The sequence below is a fragment of the Puntigrus tetrazona genome, unplaced genomic scaffold (genome assembly GCF_018831695.1).
Source record: "Puntigrus tetrazona isolate hp1 unplaced genomic scaffold, ASM1883169v1 S000000528, whole genome shotgun sequence".
In the NCBI taxonomy this organism is placed as follows: domain Eukaryota; kingdom Metazoa; phylum Chordata; class Actinopteri; order Cypriniformes; family Cyprinidae; genus Puntigrus; species Puntigrus tetrazona.
In genome coordinates this window covers 449447-465000 of record NW_025048164.1, presented here as the reverse complement: position 1 = coordinate 465000, position 15554 = coordinate 449447, and the positions used below count along the sequence as shown (strand labels likewise).

Below are 15554 nucleotides of genomic sequence, written 5' to 3'. Positions count from 1 at the left end.
CGTCTCTTTAACAACCAGCCTGCTTTCAGAAGGGCTTTGCTGTCGGTTGTTGAAGCTTTAAGACAAAGAGCAGATTTCTTGCTGGATCTGTCCGCTGCTTTCGGCATGGTTATCCACCAGTTCCTGTAGTCAACACTGTTGAGAAAGGGCGTCTTAGGAACCACACTCCAGTGGTTTAAATATCACCTCTTAGGTAGATCCTTCAAAGTATTTTGGAGAGGTGAGGTGTCTAACTACTGGGGTGCCTCAGGGCTCGGTTCTCGGACCGCTTCTCTTTTCTGTCCCTAACTGGCTAATAAGCAGATTAAATGATTCAACGATTGAGTTGGTTTGTGTGTGTTTGTTGTTCTTTCCTAGATGGTCCGTCGATATGGGCGTCCGTCCCCAGCGATTCTCCGCTGGAGCCCAATTACAGCAGCATCGAGCAGCTCTTCTGTCTGCCGCTGACCGAACCCAAAGACAAGAGCCCAGCCGCGCCGCTCAAGAAAGAGCCCAAGGAGGTGACTCGATTAATTCAGACGCATCTCAGATCATATTTCAACACCGAACTTCAAAGCATTCCTGTAACTCAAAGGCGCGGTCATGGGTTCGATTATTATTCTCATTTGCAATGAATACCATATAGAAAAATACTATAGTAATGTATAAGAAATAGTGTTTTTGAACCAAGCTATAGTAAAGTACTTGAACTAATTTGTTGCTGTGCTAATATCACAACTATACCAATATAAACAAATGATTTTACTGCTTTCTACAACTATAGGGTATATTACACTACAGATTACTGTAGTAAAAAACTAAAGTATACTAGAGTCGTTTATTCATTCACTATAGTATGCTGTAGCATGCACATACTATAATATACAGGATAATGCATTGTATTATAAATACTATAGTATTTAATAGAAATTACTGCTGTATTTTTTTTTTCAGCAGGACTGGATTTTATTAATAAAACTGTGAGATTGCATCAGAAAGTTGAAAGCGCAAGTTGCTTTAGCGTTTTCATCTTTAATCAAAATTATGAATATGTACGTCTTTTATAGCAGGGTTTGATTAAAAAGTAATTGATTAATAGCTAATTAAATTTTTAAAAGGTGAAATTAAAAAAAAGATTAATTTTAAAAAGAATTTTTTATAAGCTTTTTTCAAAGCTAATATTTAAACGCAAAAGTAAAATGAAAAAATCTTTTATTTTAAAATAAAGACTAAAAACACAGTTGTTGAAAATCATCTAAATAAATAATTTGGCTAAAGACGTTTGAGAATCGCTGCTTTAGAGAAACACGAATCGTTCTCAATAAATATAAATATGCTTTTTAATTAATGAAGAATTCTCCTCTTTCTCAGATTTCCTTCATTGACCCCAAGAAGAATCTCAACCTGAACATCTTTCTGAAGCAGTTCAAGTGGTGAGTTGGGAGGTTTTGGGTCGCCTGGCGTGTGTTTTCTGATGCTGAAGGTTGTTGGTTTCGCTCGCAAACAGCTCAAACGAAGAGTTCGTGTCGATGGTGCAGAAAGGAGATTGCTCGAAATTTGACGTCGAGTCCCTGAAACAGCTTCTGAAGCTGCTCCCGAAAAACACGAGGTACCTTCCCGTAATATATGATCGTCTGCAAGTACTTCGCGGTTCGTAGACCTTGAAGCAAATATAAATGAAGCTCGCAGTTGGTGTTTTGCTTGCGTCTGGGTAAAGGTGCTCGTGGTCAGTTGAGTGGTTTGCGTTAACTTCATTGCATCGTCTTCTTCAGATCGACAACTTAAAGTCCTTTCAAGGAGATCTGGACAAACTGGCCAACGTGGACCACTTTTACCTCTCACTGCTGGCTGTACCCTGGTAAAGTCTCCCTAAAACCTCGTAATGCTATCAGTGTCTCTGGAGCAAATAGACAACAACACACTGTACAGGTCAAAATTATACGTTTTTTTTCTTTTATAGCATTAAGATATTAAGCAAGGTCATGTTCATCAAGATATTTTGTTATATCACAACATTTTTGATTAGTAGTCTGCATGTTTATTTGGACAAGCTCATTTTCTCAATATACAGATTTTGTTGTGCCCTCAAAATACAAATATTGAGCCAAATATTGTGACCTTTTTATCATGCAATTTTTTTTTTTCTTGAAATTGCATGATATAAACTCTCAATTCTGAGACTGATTTTTTTATTTTTAATTTTTTTCTCCTCAATAATTGATTTATTCTGACTTTTTCTGGCGTTTGCATTTGTGTCTCACGATTCCGGGAAAGACGTGAGAGAAGAGCGGTGTGCATGAAGCAGTTAGTGTGTCTGTGTTTGGTCTGCGTTCAGTTATCAGCTGAGGATTGAATGCATGCTGCTGTGTGAAGAGACTCAGTCTGTGCTGGAGATCCTGAAGCCCAAGACCGAGCTGGTGGAGACGGCCTGTGAGAGTGAGTACAAACCAACATCTTCAGAGCCGAGCGGGAGACGGCGTTCGGGGAGATTCTTGTGCGACGTGAAAGAGGACTTCAGCAAATCTCCAAAGAAAAAAAATATATATATATTATTTTTTTAATTCATTGATTTTTGTCTGTGTATTTTTATATTTAGTATTTATTTTTTATTTATGTATTTTTTTAATGCATTTATTTAGCTAATTAAATTTTTTGGCACATTTATTTTAATTGTATTTATTTATTTTATACTTTTTTCGTTTTGTTTCATTTTAGGTTGTTTTTTGTTTTAGCTACTTTTATTTTAATTTGTTTTTTTTAATTCATATTTCACAAATTAAGTTCACTGGGGGAATGAGCTTTCACAGAAATGTTTACACTTAAATTTATTCATTTTTTTATGTACAGTATTTATTAGTGTGCACAGAATGAATGAACTTTTTTGAGCTAAAGTGCGTCTCTCCCGCAGGTCTCAGGAAAAGCTCGCTGCTGCCCAGTTTCTGCAAACTCATCCTCGACGTTGGAAACTTTCTCAACTATGTAAGAAAATCACAATTAAAGAAGTCTTCATCCAAGCTGTAGGATTCAGTAGAGAAGCTATAACACGTTCCTTAAGATATCCAGCCAGTACTAAACTGTCCCTGGCAGTAATTTCTATTAAATAATAATAAAATGTATGTAAACACTGTTTTAATTTGGGAAATGTCGCATGATTATTACCTGATAAGAAGTTAAAGAAATAGCCAACCACTAAATGCAAAACAAAAATATTTAAATTGATTAAAAAGCCATCCGTTTTTCAAATTTCAAGACAAATTTCTTCACGTTTTTTGCTTTAGATCAAGACTTGCGCATAATTTCTTGACTCGAACGATCCACGATCTGCGATGCTGATCTGAAACGATTCAGATTGGGTCTAAAGAAGAGTTTAAATCTTTAAATAGGAAAAATATCAACTCTTCGGTCACTTTTGAACGCGATGCTAACGGTCTAATCGGATTCAATGATCTATGCTAAGCTACGCTAAAAGTGCTTTCGGCTGAATGGATTCAAAAACGTTAACTCAAGTCTGGGGGAGTTGGAGAGCGAGCCTATCTCCGAAAAAAGTGTAGTGTTCCTTTAAGAAGAGAACTAGTGCATTATTTAGCGTTAATTAGATTTTATTCATGGTAGCTGCTCTTGTTTTCGGTGCCTCAGTTCCTCAGACGCTGTGTTTTTCCTCTTTACTAGGGAAGCCACACGGGAAACGCGGAGGGATTCAAGATCAGTTCCCTGCTGAAACTCACCGAAACCAAAGCAAACAAGAGCCGCATCACACTCTTACATCACATCCTGGAGGTACAGCTTCACTATTTATTCAGTTATCGAAAAAGTCAAATATAAATATTAGGTGGGGAGCTGATTGGGTTTAGAAATTGCTGCGTTGGGTTTTTTTTATTAAATCAGAACTCAAACCATTAAAAAAAGTCTTTATTCCAAATAAAATGAACAGTAGCTTGAATAAAATATATTTAAAAACTTTTCTAGAGTACTAGAATAATTGAAACCGAATACGTTTAGACTTCATACAACTAAGAAAACAAAAACCATATAAAGCCGTTCATTGCATAAAATAAAATCAGTAAAAATAAATCATAAAAAAAAAAAAATTCATAATTTTTTTTTTTTTTTGTGCAAGTTCACTCTGTAAGACTTACAAACAATACATATTTTTAAACGTTTTATTTAATATAATCTCTGTTTTTTTTGAGCTTGACTGAATAAATCCAGAGGAAAAGCACGATGAACAGAGTTCCTGTGGCTCCAGCGCTGTCATAACGTCTTAATCCTGTTTGTGTGTGTTCTTAGACATACTGATTATTTTTGGGTCAGAATGAGATGAGAGCCGGTGAAAGCTGTGCTTTGTGCTCGGTGCTGAGTGTCTCTGGATCTTGTGATTTTTCTCCAGGAAGCTGAATTAAACCACCCAGAGCTGCTGAATCTTCCAGAAGAAATAGAGGCCTGTGAGAAAGCAGCCGGGTAAAACAGTATATCATCTGAGAGAGTGTGTGTTGGGTGTTTTTTGTATGATTATAATATTTTGTGTGTGTGTGTGCACAAAAAGTGAGCGAGCGTGTGTTAGCCATTGTGTGCGTGTTTGTTTGTGTGACTGTGTGTGTGTGTGTGCATATGCGTGCATTAGTGTGTTTTTTTTTTCTGTGTGCATGTATGCATGTATGTTTTTTGTGTATGTATGCATGTGTGTGTGTGTGTGTGTGTGTGTGTTAGTGTTTGTTTGTGTGACTGTGTGTGTGTGTGTGTGCATATGCGTGCATTAGTGTTTTTTCTGTGTGCATGCATGCATGTGTGTGTGTGTGTTAGTGTTTGTTTGAGTGACTGTGTGTGCATATGCGTGCATTTGTGTATGTAATGCATACGTGTTTGTGCGTGCGTGCGTGCATGTGCATTTGTTTCCTGTGTGTATCTGTTATTTGTGTGTTTGTTTTTGTCTGTCTCTGTGTGTGTGTGTGTGTACACCTGCTTAACTACATTTTTTCGGGACGTCCTCATTTGTAAAACTGGTTTAAAAGTTTTTGTTTGTTTTTTTACATTGTAAAAGTGCAGAACGTTCCTAAGTGTAGGTGTAGGACAATAAAAAAACAGTTCTTCGAGTAAAAATACCATTCCCCTGTATGCAATGTCCCCATATAGATAGCTAAACACGTGTGCGTGTGTGTGTGTTTCTGAATCCGCTCTCATTGGTTCTTTCAGGGTGAATCTAGACTCCATTCAGGCCGAAAACACGCTTCTTCTGAAGAGGCTGAGAGGGACGCAGAAGAAGGTGTCCTCGTCTCTGGAGGACGTCCGGCAGCAGTTCTCGGGGCTCATCGAGGTACAGTTCTCTGAAGTCCTCTGCTCTTCTCAGCCCCGTGGCGTTTCTGACGATCCTGCGTGTGTTTGTGCAGAAGAACCTGGCGGCGAGCGAGTCCCTGGACCAGCGTTTCTCAGACATCGACAGCAGGAAGGGGGATCTGGCTCAGTATCTGTGTGAAGACGCGGCTCAGCTGTCGCTCGATGAGCTCTTCAGCACCATCAAGACCTTTCGCCAGCTCTTCATCAGAGCCCTGAAGGTGCACAAATAAAACCCAATATACAGACTCCAAGAAACCCTTAACCTGAAATAAGAATAATAATATTAATAATTCATCATCCTCATCGTCATCATCATAATAATTAAAAATGATAATAATAATAATAATAATAATAATAAAAAAAATAATTAAAACTAAAATAAACACTTTCTATTGATTTGAGAAATTAAGGAAATTTTTATTAGATTAAAAACAATATATTTCCGTATAAAAGGTCTTTTAATCCCTTAATTTGAAAAAAAAAAATAATAATAATATAATTAAACGCTTTCTATTAATTTAAAATATGTAATATTAAAAACTATATATACATTTCTTTGTCCGTATAAAAGGTGCTTTTAACAAAAACAGATGTTTGAATATGACTATTTTAATATTAGTGTTTGTAATTAAAACAATGTTTTTAATATAATAGTTAATAGTACTTTTCGAATTTTTTTTTTACTAATATTTTATCAATGTTAAAATGATACGTTACAGTTGTTCATAAAATGGAACTAATTTAATTTTTATAGAAAAGTCATTTTATAACTTTAGAATAAAAATATTAAAATTAAGAATTTTAAGTAACTGATATCAAATTATTATAATTACAATTACAAATAACACTAACAACTAGATATTTTAGTGTTTTATATTAACCTTTATTTTAAAATGTACAGTTAAGTCAAATTTTTAATGTATTGCAAATATGTGTAATTACAAATTACTTCATTGAAAAATCTATGCTTTACAGCAGCATATATATATATATATATATATATATATATATATATATATATATATATATATATATATATATATATATATATATTTTTTTTTTTTTTTTTTTTTTTTTTTTTTTTTATATTGTGAACTAACCACTTATCATGTAATGATGATATTATCATGTTTCATGTAATGATTTATAATATATATAAAATGAATATGTCACAAAGGTCAGGAAATGTTGTTCCTTTTTGTAGGAAAACAAGATCCGTAAAGAACAAGTGGCCAGAGCGGAGAAAAGAAAGCAGCAGCTGGCGGCGGAGGAGTCTAAGAGACAGAAAGGAGAAGATGGCAAGATAAGTGAGTGACACACGCTTACTGTTTGTTGGGTTTCTACTGTATTGTTGTTCAGAGCAGATTAAACGTGTTTTGTTCTGCTGTGACGCTTCAGTTTTTCAGTTCACTGAAGAATACAGATTCAGTTCAGATGTTAGATTCACCTCCAGTATTCAGTTTTTATTTCACATCACTAATAGAAGTGCGTTCCTTTAGAAGAGGCTCAAAAATATATTTTTATTAATATTAAAAACATTTTTAATATTCAACGGTCACATTTTTATAATCCTAAGGTTTAATATTAAATTAATGAATTAATAATACACTTAAGATATGTTACAGTACTTGAATATTAGACTAAAACATTTTATTCAATATTGCAATATTTTATTTTAATATATTTAAAGTTAAATGTTTTTAATATTCTTAGTAGTAGTAGTAGTAGTAGTAATAGTAGTAATGGTAGAAGTGGTAGTAGTAATGGTGGTAGTAATGGTAGAGGTAGTAGTGGTAGAAGTAGTAGTGGTAGTAATGGGAGAAGTAGTAGTGGTAGTAATGGGAGAAGTAGTAGTGGTAGTAATGGGAGAAGTAGTAGTGGTAGTAATGGGAGAAGTAGTAGTGGTAGTAATGGGAGAGGTAGTAGTGGTAGTAGTGGTAGAGGTAGTAATGGTAGAGGTAGTAATGGTAGAGGTAGTAGTGGTAGTAATGGGAGAAAGTAAGTGGTAGTAATGGGATGAGTGAGTGAGTGGTAGTAATGGGAGAAGTAGTGAGTGGTAGTAATGGTAGAGGTAGTAGTGGTAGTAATGGTAGAGGTAGTAGTGGTAGTAATGATAGAGGTAGTAGTGGTAGAGGTAGTAGTGGTAGAGGTAGTAGTGGTAGAGGTAGTAGTGGTAGAGGTAGTAATGGTAGAGGTAGTAGTGGTAGTAATGTGAGAAGAAGTAGTGGTAGTATTGGGAGAAGAAGTAGTGGTAGTAATGGGAGAAGAAGTAGAGGTAGTAATGGGAGAAGTAGTAGTGGTAGTAATGGTAGAGGTAGTAATGGTAGAAGTAGTGGTAGTAATGGTAGAGGTAGTAGTGGTAGTAATGGTAGAGGTAGTAATGGTAGAAGAAGTAATGGTAGTAATGGTAGAAGAAGTAGTGGTAGTAATGGGAGAAGTAGTAGTGGTAGTAATGGTAGAGGTAGTAATGGTAGAAGAAGTAGTGGTAGTAATGGTAGAAGAAGTAGTGGTAGTAATGGTAGAGGTAGTAGTGGTAGTAATGGTAGAAGAAGTAGTGGTAGTAATGGTAGAAGAAGTAGTGGTAGTAATGGGAGAAGAAGTAGTGGTAGTAATGGTGGAGAAGTAGTGGTAGTAATGGTAGAGGTAGTAATGGTAGTAATGGTAGTGGTAGTAATGGTAGAAGTAGTAGTGGTAGTAATGGGAGAAGAAGTAGTGATAGTAATGGGAGAAGTGGTAGTAATGGGAGAAGTGGTAGTAATGGGAGAAGTGGTAGTAATGGGAGAGGTAGTAGTGGTAGTAATGGTAGAGGTAGTAATGGTGAGGTAGTAGTGGTAGTAATGGGAGAGAAGTAGTGTGGTAGTAATGGGAGAAGTAGTAGTGGTAGTAATGGGAGAAGAAGTAGTGGTAGTAATGGGAGAAGTAGTAGTGGTAGTAGTGGTGGGGTAGTGAGTGGTGAAGTGGTGGGGTAGTAATGGTGAAGAAGTGAGGTGGTAATGGGAGAAGTAGTAATGGTAGAAGTAGTAGTGGTAGTAATGGTGGAGAGTAGTGAGTGGTAGTGGTGGTGGAAGTAGTAGTGGTAGTAATGGTGAAGTAGTGTGGTGGTAATGTGGGGAGTAGTGTGTGTGGTAGTAATGGGAGTAGTAGTGGTAGTAATGGTGGAGGTAGTAATGGTGAGGTAGTAATGGTAGAAGTAGTGAGTGGTAGTAATGGGAGAAGAAGTAGTGGTAGTAATGGGAGAAGAAGTAGTGGTAGTAATGGGAGAAGTAGTAATGGTAGAAGAAGTAGTGGTAGTAATGGTAGAGGTAGTAGTGGTAGTAATGGTGGGGTAGTGGGGTAGTAATGGTGAGGTGGTAGTGGTGGGGGTGGTAGTGGTGGAGAGTGGTAGTAATGGTGGAAGAAGTGAGTGGGTAGTAATGGTGGAAGAGTGAGTGGTAGTAATGGTGGAAGAGTAGTGGTGGTAATGGTGGTGAAAGTGGTGGTAGTAATGGTAGAAGAAGTAGTGGTAGTAATGGTAGAAGAAGTAGTGGTAGTAATGGTAGAAGAAGTAGTGGTAGTAATGGGAGTAATGGGAGAAGTGGTAGTGGTAGCAATGGGAGAAGAAGTAGTGGTAGCAATGGTAGAAGTAGTAGTGGTGGTAGCAATGGTGGAGAGAGTAGTGGTAGCAATGGTGGAAGAAGTAGTGGTAGCAATGGTAGAAGTAGTAGTGGTAGCAATGGTAGAAGAAGTAGTGGTAGCAATGGTAGAAGAAGTAGTGGTAGCAATGGTAGAAGAAGTAGTGGTAGCAATGGTAGAAGAAGTAGTGGTAGCAATGGGAGAAGAAGTAGTGGTAGCAATGGGAGAAGTAGTAGTGGTAGCAATGGGAGAAGTAGTAGTGGTAGTAATGGGAGAAGTAGTAGTGGTAGTAATGGGAGAAGTAGTAGTGGTAGTAATGGGAGAAGTAGTGGTAGTAATGGGAGAAGAAGTAGTGGTAGTAATGGTAGAAGTTGTAGTGGTAGTAATGGGAGAAGTAGTAGTGGTAGTAATGGGAGAAGTAGTAGTGGTAGTAATGGGAGAAGTAGTGGTAGTAATGGGAGAAGTTGTAGTGGTAGTAATGGTAGAGGTAGTAGTGGTAGAGGTAGTAGTGGTAGAGGTAGTAATGGTAGAGGTAGTAATGGTAGAAGTAGTAGTGGTAGTAATGTGAGAAGAAGTAGTGGTAGTATTGGGAGAAGAAGTAGTGGTAGTAATAATAATAACAATATTAAATAAGCTTTTTTAACTCATTTGAAAATATTGGTTTATAATTACAAACATTTATTAAATAGGTTCTTGTTTTTATCTCATTTGAAAATATTCCGTTTTAATTTTACAATATTAATAAATGTTTTTAATATGAATTCCTCTTTCTTTTGAGGTTAGTGGACTGGTAATGGGATGAAATGTGTCATATTTTCCGGTATTTGCAGCAGTTTTTTTCTGTGTTTGGTGTCAGTTCGCAGAAGCCCAGCTCCTCCGGACGACGGCTGCATCATCGATCAGCTCCTGGCCGATATTCGCAAGGGTTTCCATCTGAGAAAGACTCGTCCCAGGTGCGAAACGGAAAGTGCCCCTTCTAGTGAAATGCATAGAGATGCAGGAGCGTCCGGTAAGAATATCAGCCTGTGCGGCTCTGAAGCGGCTCCGCTGCCTTTATCTCCCGCGCTGCTGTCTGTAGGGAGCGCACTGAAGGGGTCCGACTGCGAGCGGATGCTCAGTTTATTCTTTCACTAAAAACCCACTGCGCTCCAGAAAGAGCTTTTATTGAAACTGTCGAAGTTTCTGACCCCTTCAAAGCGTCGCATCCCGCTGCTCCACCAATCAGCTCCGCCGCTTGCCCTCTTCACTGCTTCTGATTGGTCGTTCACGCCGATCACATGACTGTGAATACAAGCTATAAACTGCAAATGGCTAGTTGACATTTATTTATCTGTCATTTGTTTTGGGTTTTTTTCGATCATTTTTTCTTAATGTTAAAGGAAAGGTTATGTCCTATAAATGGTGACAATTTTTTACTACTTTGCTTTACTACTGCTGCATGATTAAACACAGCGGCATAAAACCCTGCTGGTTTCAATCAAAATAAAGTTTAATGTAGAGAAATTTGAAAAATAAAGCCATAAATATTTGTATTTTAATTTTCAGTACAGTGTACAATAAATAAATTACAAGAAACTGCACAATAAATTATTCTTAATTTATAATAAATACATTTTTAATATTTCATATTTTAATGGTTTATTTTTTTATCATTGTTTAGTATTTTGTATAATAATAATAATACATTATTATTATTATTAATAATAATAATATAATACCTTTTTATTATTATTATTAATGTAATAATAATGATGATGATGTTTCATAGAATTTAATTATTTATATATTACATGCATATTGATGCTGGGCAATGGTTAATCACATTCAAAATCAAATTTTTGTGCATTGTCATTTATTTAGTAATTTATTAATATTTTTATTTATTTTTATATATATATATATATATATATATATATATATATAAAATATAAATATTATTTATAAAATATATATTATTTATAAAATATTTTGGTAGTAGTGGTAACGTTATTATTATTATTTATATAATATTGAATAACACTTTATTTTTAGAAAAATCACTTTTTTCTCAATAGTGCCACTCTACCCGTTCACCATCATGAGTCATGTCAGATGTTCCTTCAGTGTGATTAAATTATTGGTACAGCATGCACAATAATGAGAGAAGTTGCGTGTCACAGACTGAAGTCAGCTTGTGAGCTGCTGCATGAGAACAATCGTTCTGCAGAGAACTTGCATGTATTTAAAAACTCAAAAGAGCTCTGGCTTTGCTTCATGCTTCATCTCCATCTGACACGCGCTTCCGTTCCTGAACAAACCCGTCTCTTCTCGTCCTAAAGCAGCAAGTGTCAGGTCTGTCGCAGAAGAAGCCGGATCGTCTGCAGAAGATCGAGCCGAAAGCCGCGCCACCAAACCCAGCTCTGAAGCCTCTCCAGAGGAGCCTGAAAACACCTCCCCAAACACTCAGGAAGCCGCCGGCGAGTCCCACAGCCGCCTCACTTCAGCCCACGGCCATCAGAACCTCAACGGAAACAACACCCGGTGTCCGGACGCTCCAGAACCCCCCCAGGAGCCTTTACCCCGCTCCGACGCCAGCTCCAACGGAGGCTGTGATGATAAAGACTCTGTGAAGAATCAAGAAGAGCCTCTCCGTGTCGCGGAGGACGACGCCAATGATTCGCCCGGGACACGGCAGGGGCGGGACGACGTGGACGGAGTGACGTCACAAGCCCCGCCCGCTCCTGATGTAGACCCGGCCCCCCTGAAACCCGAAAACAAAAAACTCCCAAGGAATTTCCTCCCAAGAAATAAAAAAGGCAGTAATGAAGGTAACCCATTTTTTATGTCTAATAAAGGCCTTTTTTTCAGCATCGAAAGCTTGTTTTTAAAACATCTTGCCAATATTTCGGTTTGCATTTTCTGTCGTTAATAGCATCCAAAATAAGTTTTTGTTTACATAACACAGACAACTATACTATGCATGTATAAAAACACACGTTTTAAGTATTTACATGTATTAATCGTATAAATTATACGTGACATTTTCTTTAAAATGTACTTGCGTGTATTTTTACATGTACATAATTATACAATTTACACACATTATGTACACAAGACTTCTAATTTGGATAAAGTTAATTGTGATTTACTCATTTAACAGCATTGTTATAAAGCTGATACTGATTATTCAAATATTATTAAATAATATTTTAATGTTTAACATCAATGTGCTAGAGTCAAGCCGCTGGGATATTTCAGGAAAATTCTCTGGAAAAGTATTTTCCTGCGATTCACAATCCCAGATATTATTATTATTATTATTATTATTATTATTATTATTATTATTATTATTATTATTATTATTATTATTATACAAGTCCATGTCATGATTCATTCCAAGATCAAAAGATAGAATCTTTTTTTTTGAGTGAGTGGGTGTGTGAGAGAGAGTGGGAGTGAGAGAGAGAGAGTGGGTGGGAGTGAGTGTGGGTGGGTGTGAGTGACAGAGAGTGAGTGTGGGTGTGAGAGAGAGAGAGGGTGGGTGTGGGTGGGGTGGGTGGGAGTGAGTGTGGGTGTGAGTGACAGAGAGAGTGAGTGTGGGTGTGAGAGAGAGTGAGTGAGTGGGTGGGTGTGGGAGAGTGAGTGGGTGGGTGTGAGAGAGTGAGTGAGTGGGTGTGAGTGAGTGGGTGTGAGTGAGTGGGTGTGGGTGTGAGAGAGTGGGTGGGAGAGAGAGAGTGGGTGGGAGTGGAGTGGGTGGGAGTGACAGAGAGAGTGAGTGTGGGTGTGAGAGAGAGTGAGTGTGTGTGTGTGTGTGTGTGTGTGTGTGTGTGTGGTTCTGTCAGGTGTTAATTCTCTGGTGTTCAGTACTCTGAGTCGAGGTGGTGCCGCACAGACACTTGAAGTGACAGAGTGAGTGTGGGTGTGAGTGACAGAGAGTGAGTGGGTGTGGGTGTGAGAGAGTGAGTGTGTGAGTGTGAGAGAGTGGGTGTGAGAGAGAGAGAGTGAGTGTGAGAGTGTGTGGGTGAGTGTGATTGTGGGTGTGAGAGAGAGTGATTGTGGCTGTGAGTGTGGGTGGGAGAGAGTGAGAGTGAGTGAGAGAGAGAGTGGTGTGTGTTTGAGAGAGACTGTGTGAGGGTCTCTGTGTGTGTGTGTGTGTGTGTGTGTGTGTGTGGGGGTTCTGTCAGGTGTTAATTCTCTGGTGTTCAGTACTCCGAGTCGAGGTGGTGCCGCACAGACACTTGAAGTGAAAGTGTGTCTTTTTCTTTGATCCTCTGAAGTGGAGGGTAACAGAGGGACTGGACGCTCTAAAAAGGGCTGTGTGTTGCAGTGAGGTAGGTCACACTCCTCCGCTGGACCGAGCTGGACCTCCGCCTGATCGCTCTCTAACAGACCTCTCTACTCACACACGTGTGTTAACTAGCCGTCCAGCTCTCTGTTATTAACACTCCGTCTCGTCCCGAGCTCGTGGGGATCTGCTGTGGTTTGTCCTCGTCAAATAAACCTCTCTTTCGTCGGGAGAGAATCATTTCTTTACGTGTGGTTTGTCTTGTAGAAATCAAACGTGTGGCTCAGAACTAATTCCATTTCTTTGTGTTAACAACAATATATCCTCTCGTCTGTGATTTTAACCAGCAACTAAAGATGAATCATCATTTTCAAAATTTACTTGAGTATGGTGTCCGTCTTTTCTTTTAAACAAACAAACAAAAAAGTCTCTCCTGCTCAATCAGGCTGCATTTATTTAACAAAAAATACAGTAAAAATTGTGAAATATTATTCCAGTTTAAATAGCCACTGAGTAACTGAATGTGTGTTAACGTTCAATTTATTTCTGTGAAGCGCAGCTGAATTTTCAGCATCATTACTCCAGACTTCATTCTAATACACTGATCCGCTGCTCAAGAAACATTTCTGGTTATCAATGTTGAAAACATTATTAATATTTTTGTGGAAGCTGCCGTTTTATTTTTCAGGATTCACAGATGAATGGAAAGCTCAAGAGAACGTTTATGTGGAATAGAAATATTTTGCATGCATCCTCGATGAACAAAAGTTACATAAAAGAGTGTATATTCATTTAAATGAATTAATAAGCAAAATGTTTAATGACTGGCGGCGAATGATTGACAGCAGAGGTGTGCGGGGGGGGGTGGGCTGGTCTTGTGTGACCTTTGACCCCACGTCGTCACCATCGAACCCGCTTTAATCTGTCTGTGAAGAATGAAAGATAAACAAAGCAAATAGTTTAGAAATGAGTCCAGATGTGCAGCTGACCGAATACAGACTAAATTCCAAGACTGTTAGCAAACGGTTTGTTTAACAGAGAGCACTTTATTCTGAATAGAAGCGTTTAGAGTTTGGACCTGCTTTTTTTGGGGCTAAATATCAGCTATAGTTTTAGAAGTTTTAAAGTACCATTTCTAAGCTGATTTGTTAAAGCCACCGTGTTTGAGCTTCTGTGTTTCTGTATACTTACTACGTAGTTTCTTATGGTAGTTTAAAGGAATGGTTCATCTAAAAAAAAAAAATGAAACCGCTGAAATGTGCTCACCTTCGGACCATCCGAGATCAGGATGAGTTTGCGCCTGCGTCAGATCTGGAGAAAAGTCTCGGCAATGGAAGTGAATGGGTGCCGTCGGAGTGAGAGTCTGATGAAAGCGTCAGAATAATCCGCAGCGCTCTGGTCCGTCGGTTCACATCTGGAAGAGATCAAACTAATCTAGCATTAAGATGTTTTTTCCATAATCCATAAATCGTCCATAAGAGCTCCGTTCTGAATCAGGAGAGAAATCTGCACAGATCTAAACAAATGTGGCTGGATTTTTAGTTATTACTGATGTTATTATTGAGTCTTCTCCAGATGTGAACCGATGGACCGGAGTGCTGCGGATTATTCTGGTGTTTTTATCACGCTCTCATTCCGACGGCACCCATTCACTGAAACTATTCCTTTAATGCTGATCTTTTTATATCTGGAGATGCTGGTGCTCAACGTATAATATCATTTTTCTCTCGCGTTGCAGGAAGCTCTAGGAAAAGGAGGACAAAGGGGAGAAGGAAAAGTTGAGTGTGTTCTGGCCGTGATCCTGTTGTTCCGGACCGGAGGAGATCTGCAGGGGAGCAACTGAGGAAATACGCCTCGCACGACGTGTATTTGAGTTTGGCTTAAAGAAATGTATTTTTAAATGCTAAATCTTTAGATTCGACCAAACCCTTTTAAATATTTGCACACTTTGGGATACGTTTATGAGACGCCAAAACATTGTTTACATACGAGTCGGTCAGGAGAGGGAAAAAAACGTCTGGTTATGGATTTTTTGCCGTTTCTCAAAACCTTTAAAAGTCTTTTTCTCAAACCTTTAAGATAACTTGCTGTTAACTGCTAATATTGCTCTGAATGTAACCTTTATATCGCCTATTATAAAGATGTTTGGCATTAACACTGAGAAGTATTCGTATATTATGATATATCGGTTCGAAAATATTAGTGTAATACAATTTCTTTGCAGAAATGATTATATTTTGCGCTTGCAGTGGTTGAGCTGGATCGTTTAATATCTTTTGTTTGAGTGTGACGTTTATATTTATGTCAGTATGTATTTTCATCAAGAAAATCTCTAAATTATATATATAAATAAAAATGTGCTATCGGT

General features: G+C 37.9%; 2 protein-coding genes across 2 annotated transcripts in view; both read left to right on the top strand.

Moving 5' to 3' along the window:
* Positions 1–1893, top strand: part of inf2 (inverted formin 2) — a 24697-nt gene extending 22804 nt beyond the window's left edge. The window contains exons 9-12 of the mRNA XM_043232318.1: positions 358–500; positions 1351–1412; positions 1487–1588; positions 1752–1893. Of these exons, the coding sequence (XP_043088253.1) occupies positions 358–500; positions 1351–1412; positions 1487–1588; positions 1752–1764 (320 nt within the window). The 3' untranslated portion in view covers positions 1765–1893. The remainder of the gene's footprint in view (positions 1–357; positions 501–1350; positions 1413–1486; positions 1589–1751) is intronic.
* Positions 1894–2277: 384 nt separating this feature from the next.
* On the top strand, positions 2278–15554 carry LOC122334416 (inverted formin-2-like). The gene is made up of 11 exons (XM_043232321.1): positions 2278–2415; positions 2888–2958; positions 3649–3756; positions 4367–4437; positions 5170–5290; positions 5364–5528; positions 6515–6617; positions 9779–9931; positions 11241–11729; positions 13179–13232; positions 14925–15554. The coding sequence occupies exons 1-10, from the start codon at positions 2337–2339 to the stop codon at positions 13229–13231; spliced, it is 1413 nt and encodes a 470-aa protein (XP_043088256.1). The 5' UTR covers positions 2278–2336; the 3' UTR covers position 13232; positions 14925–15554.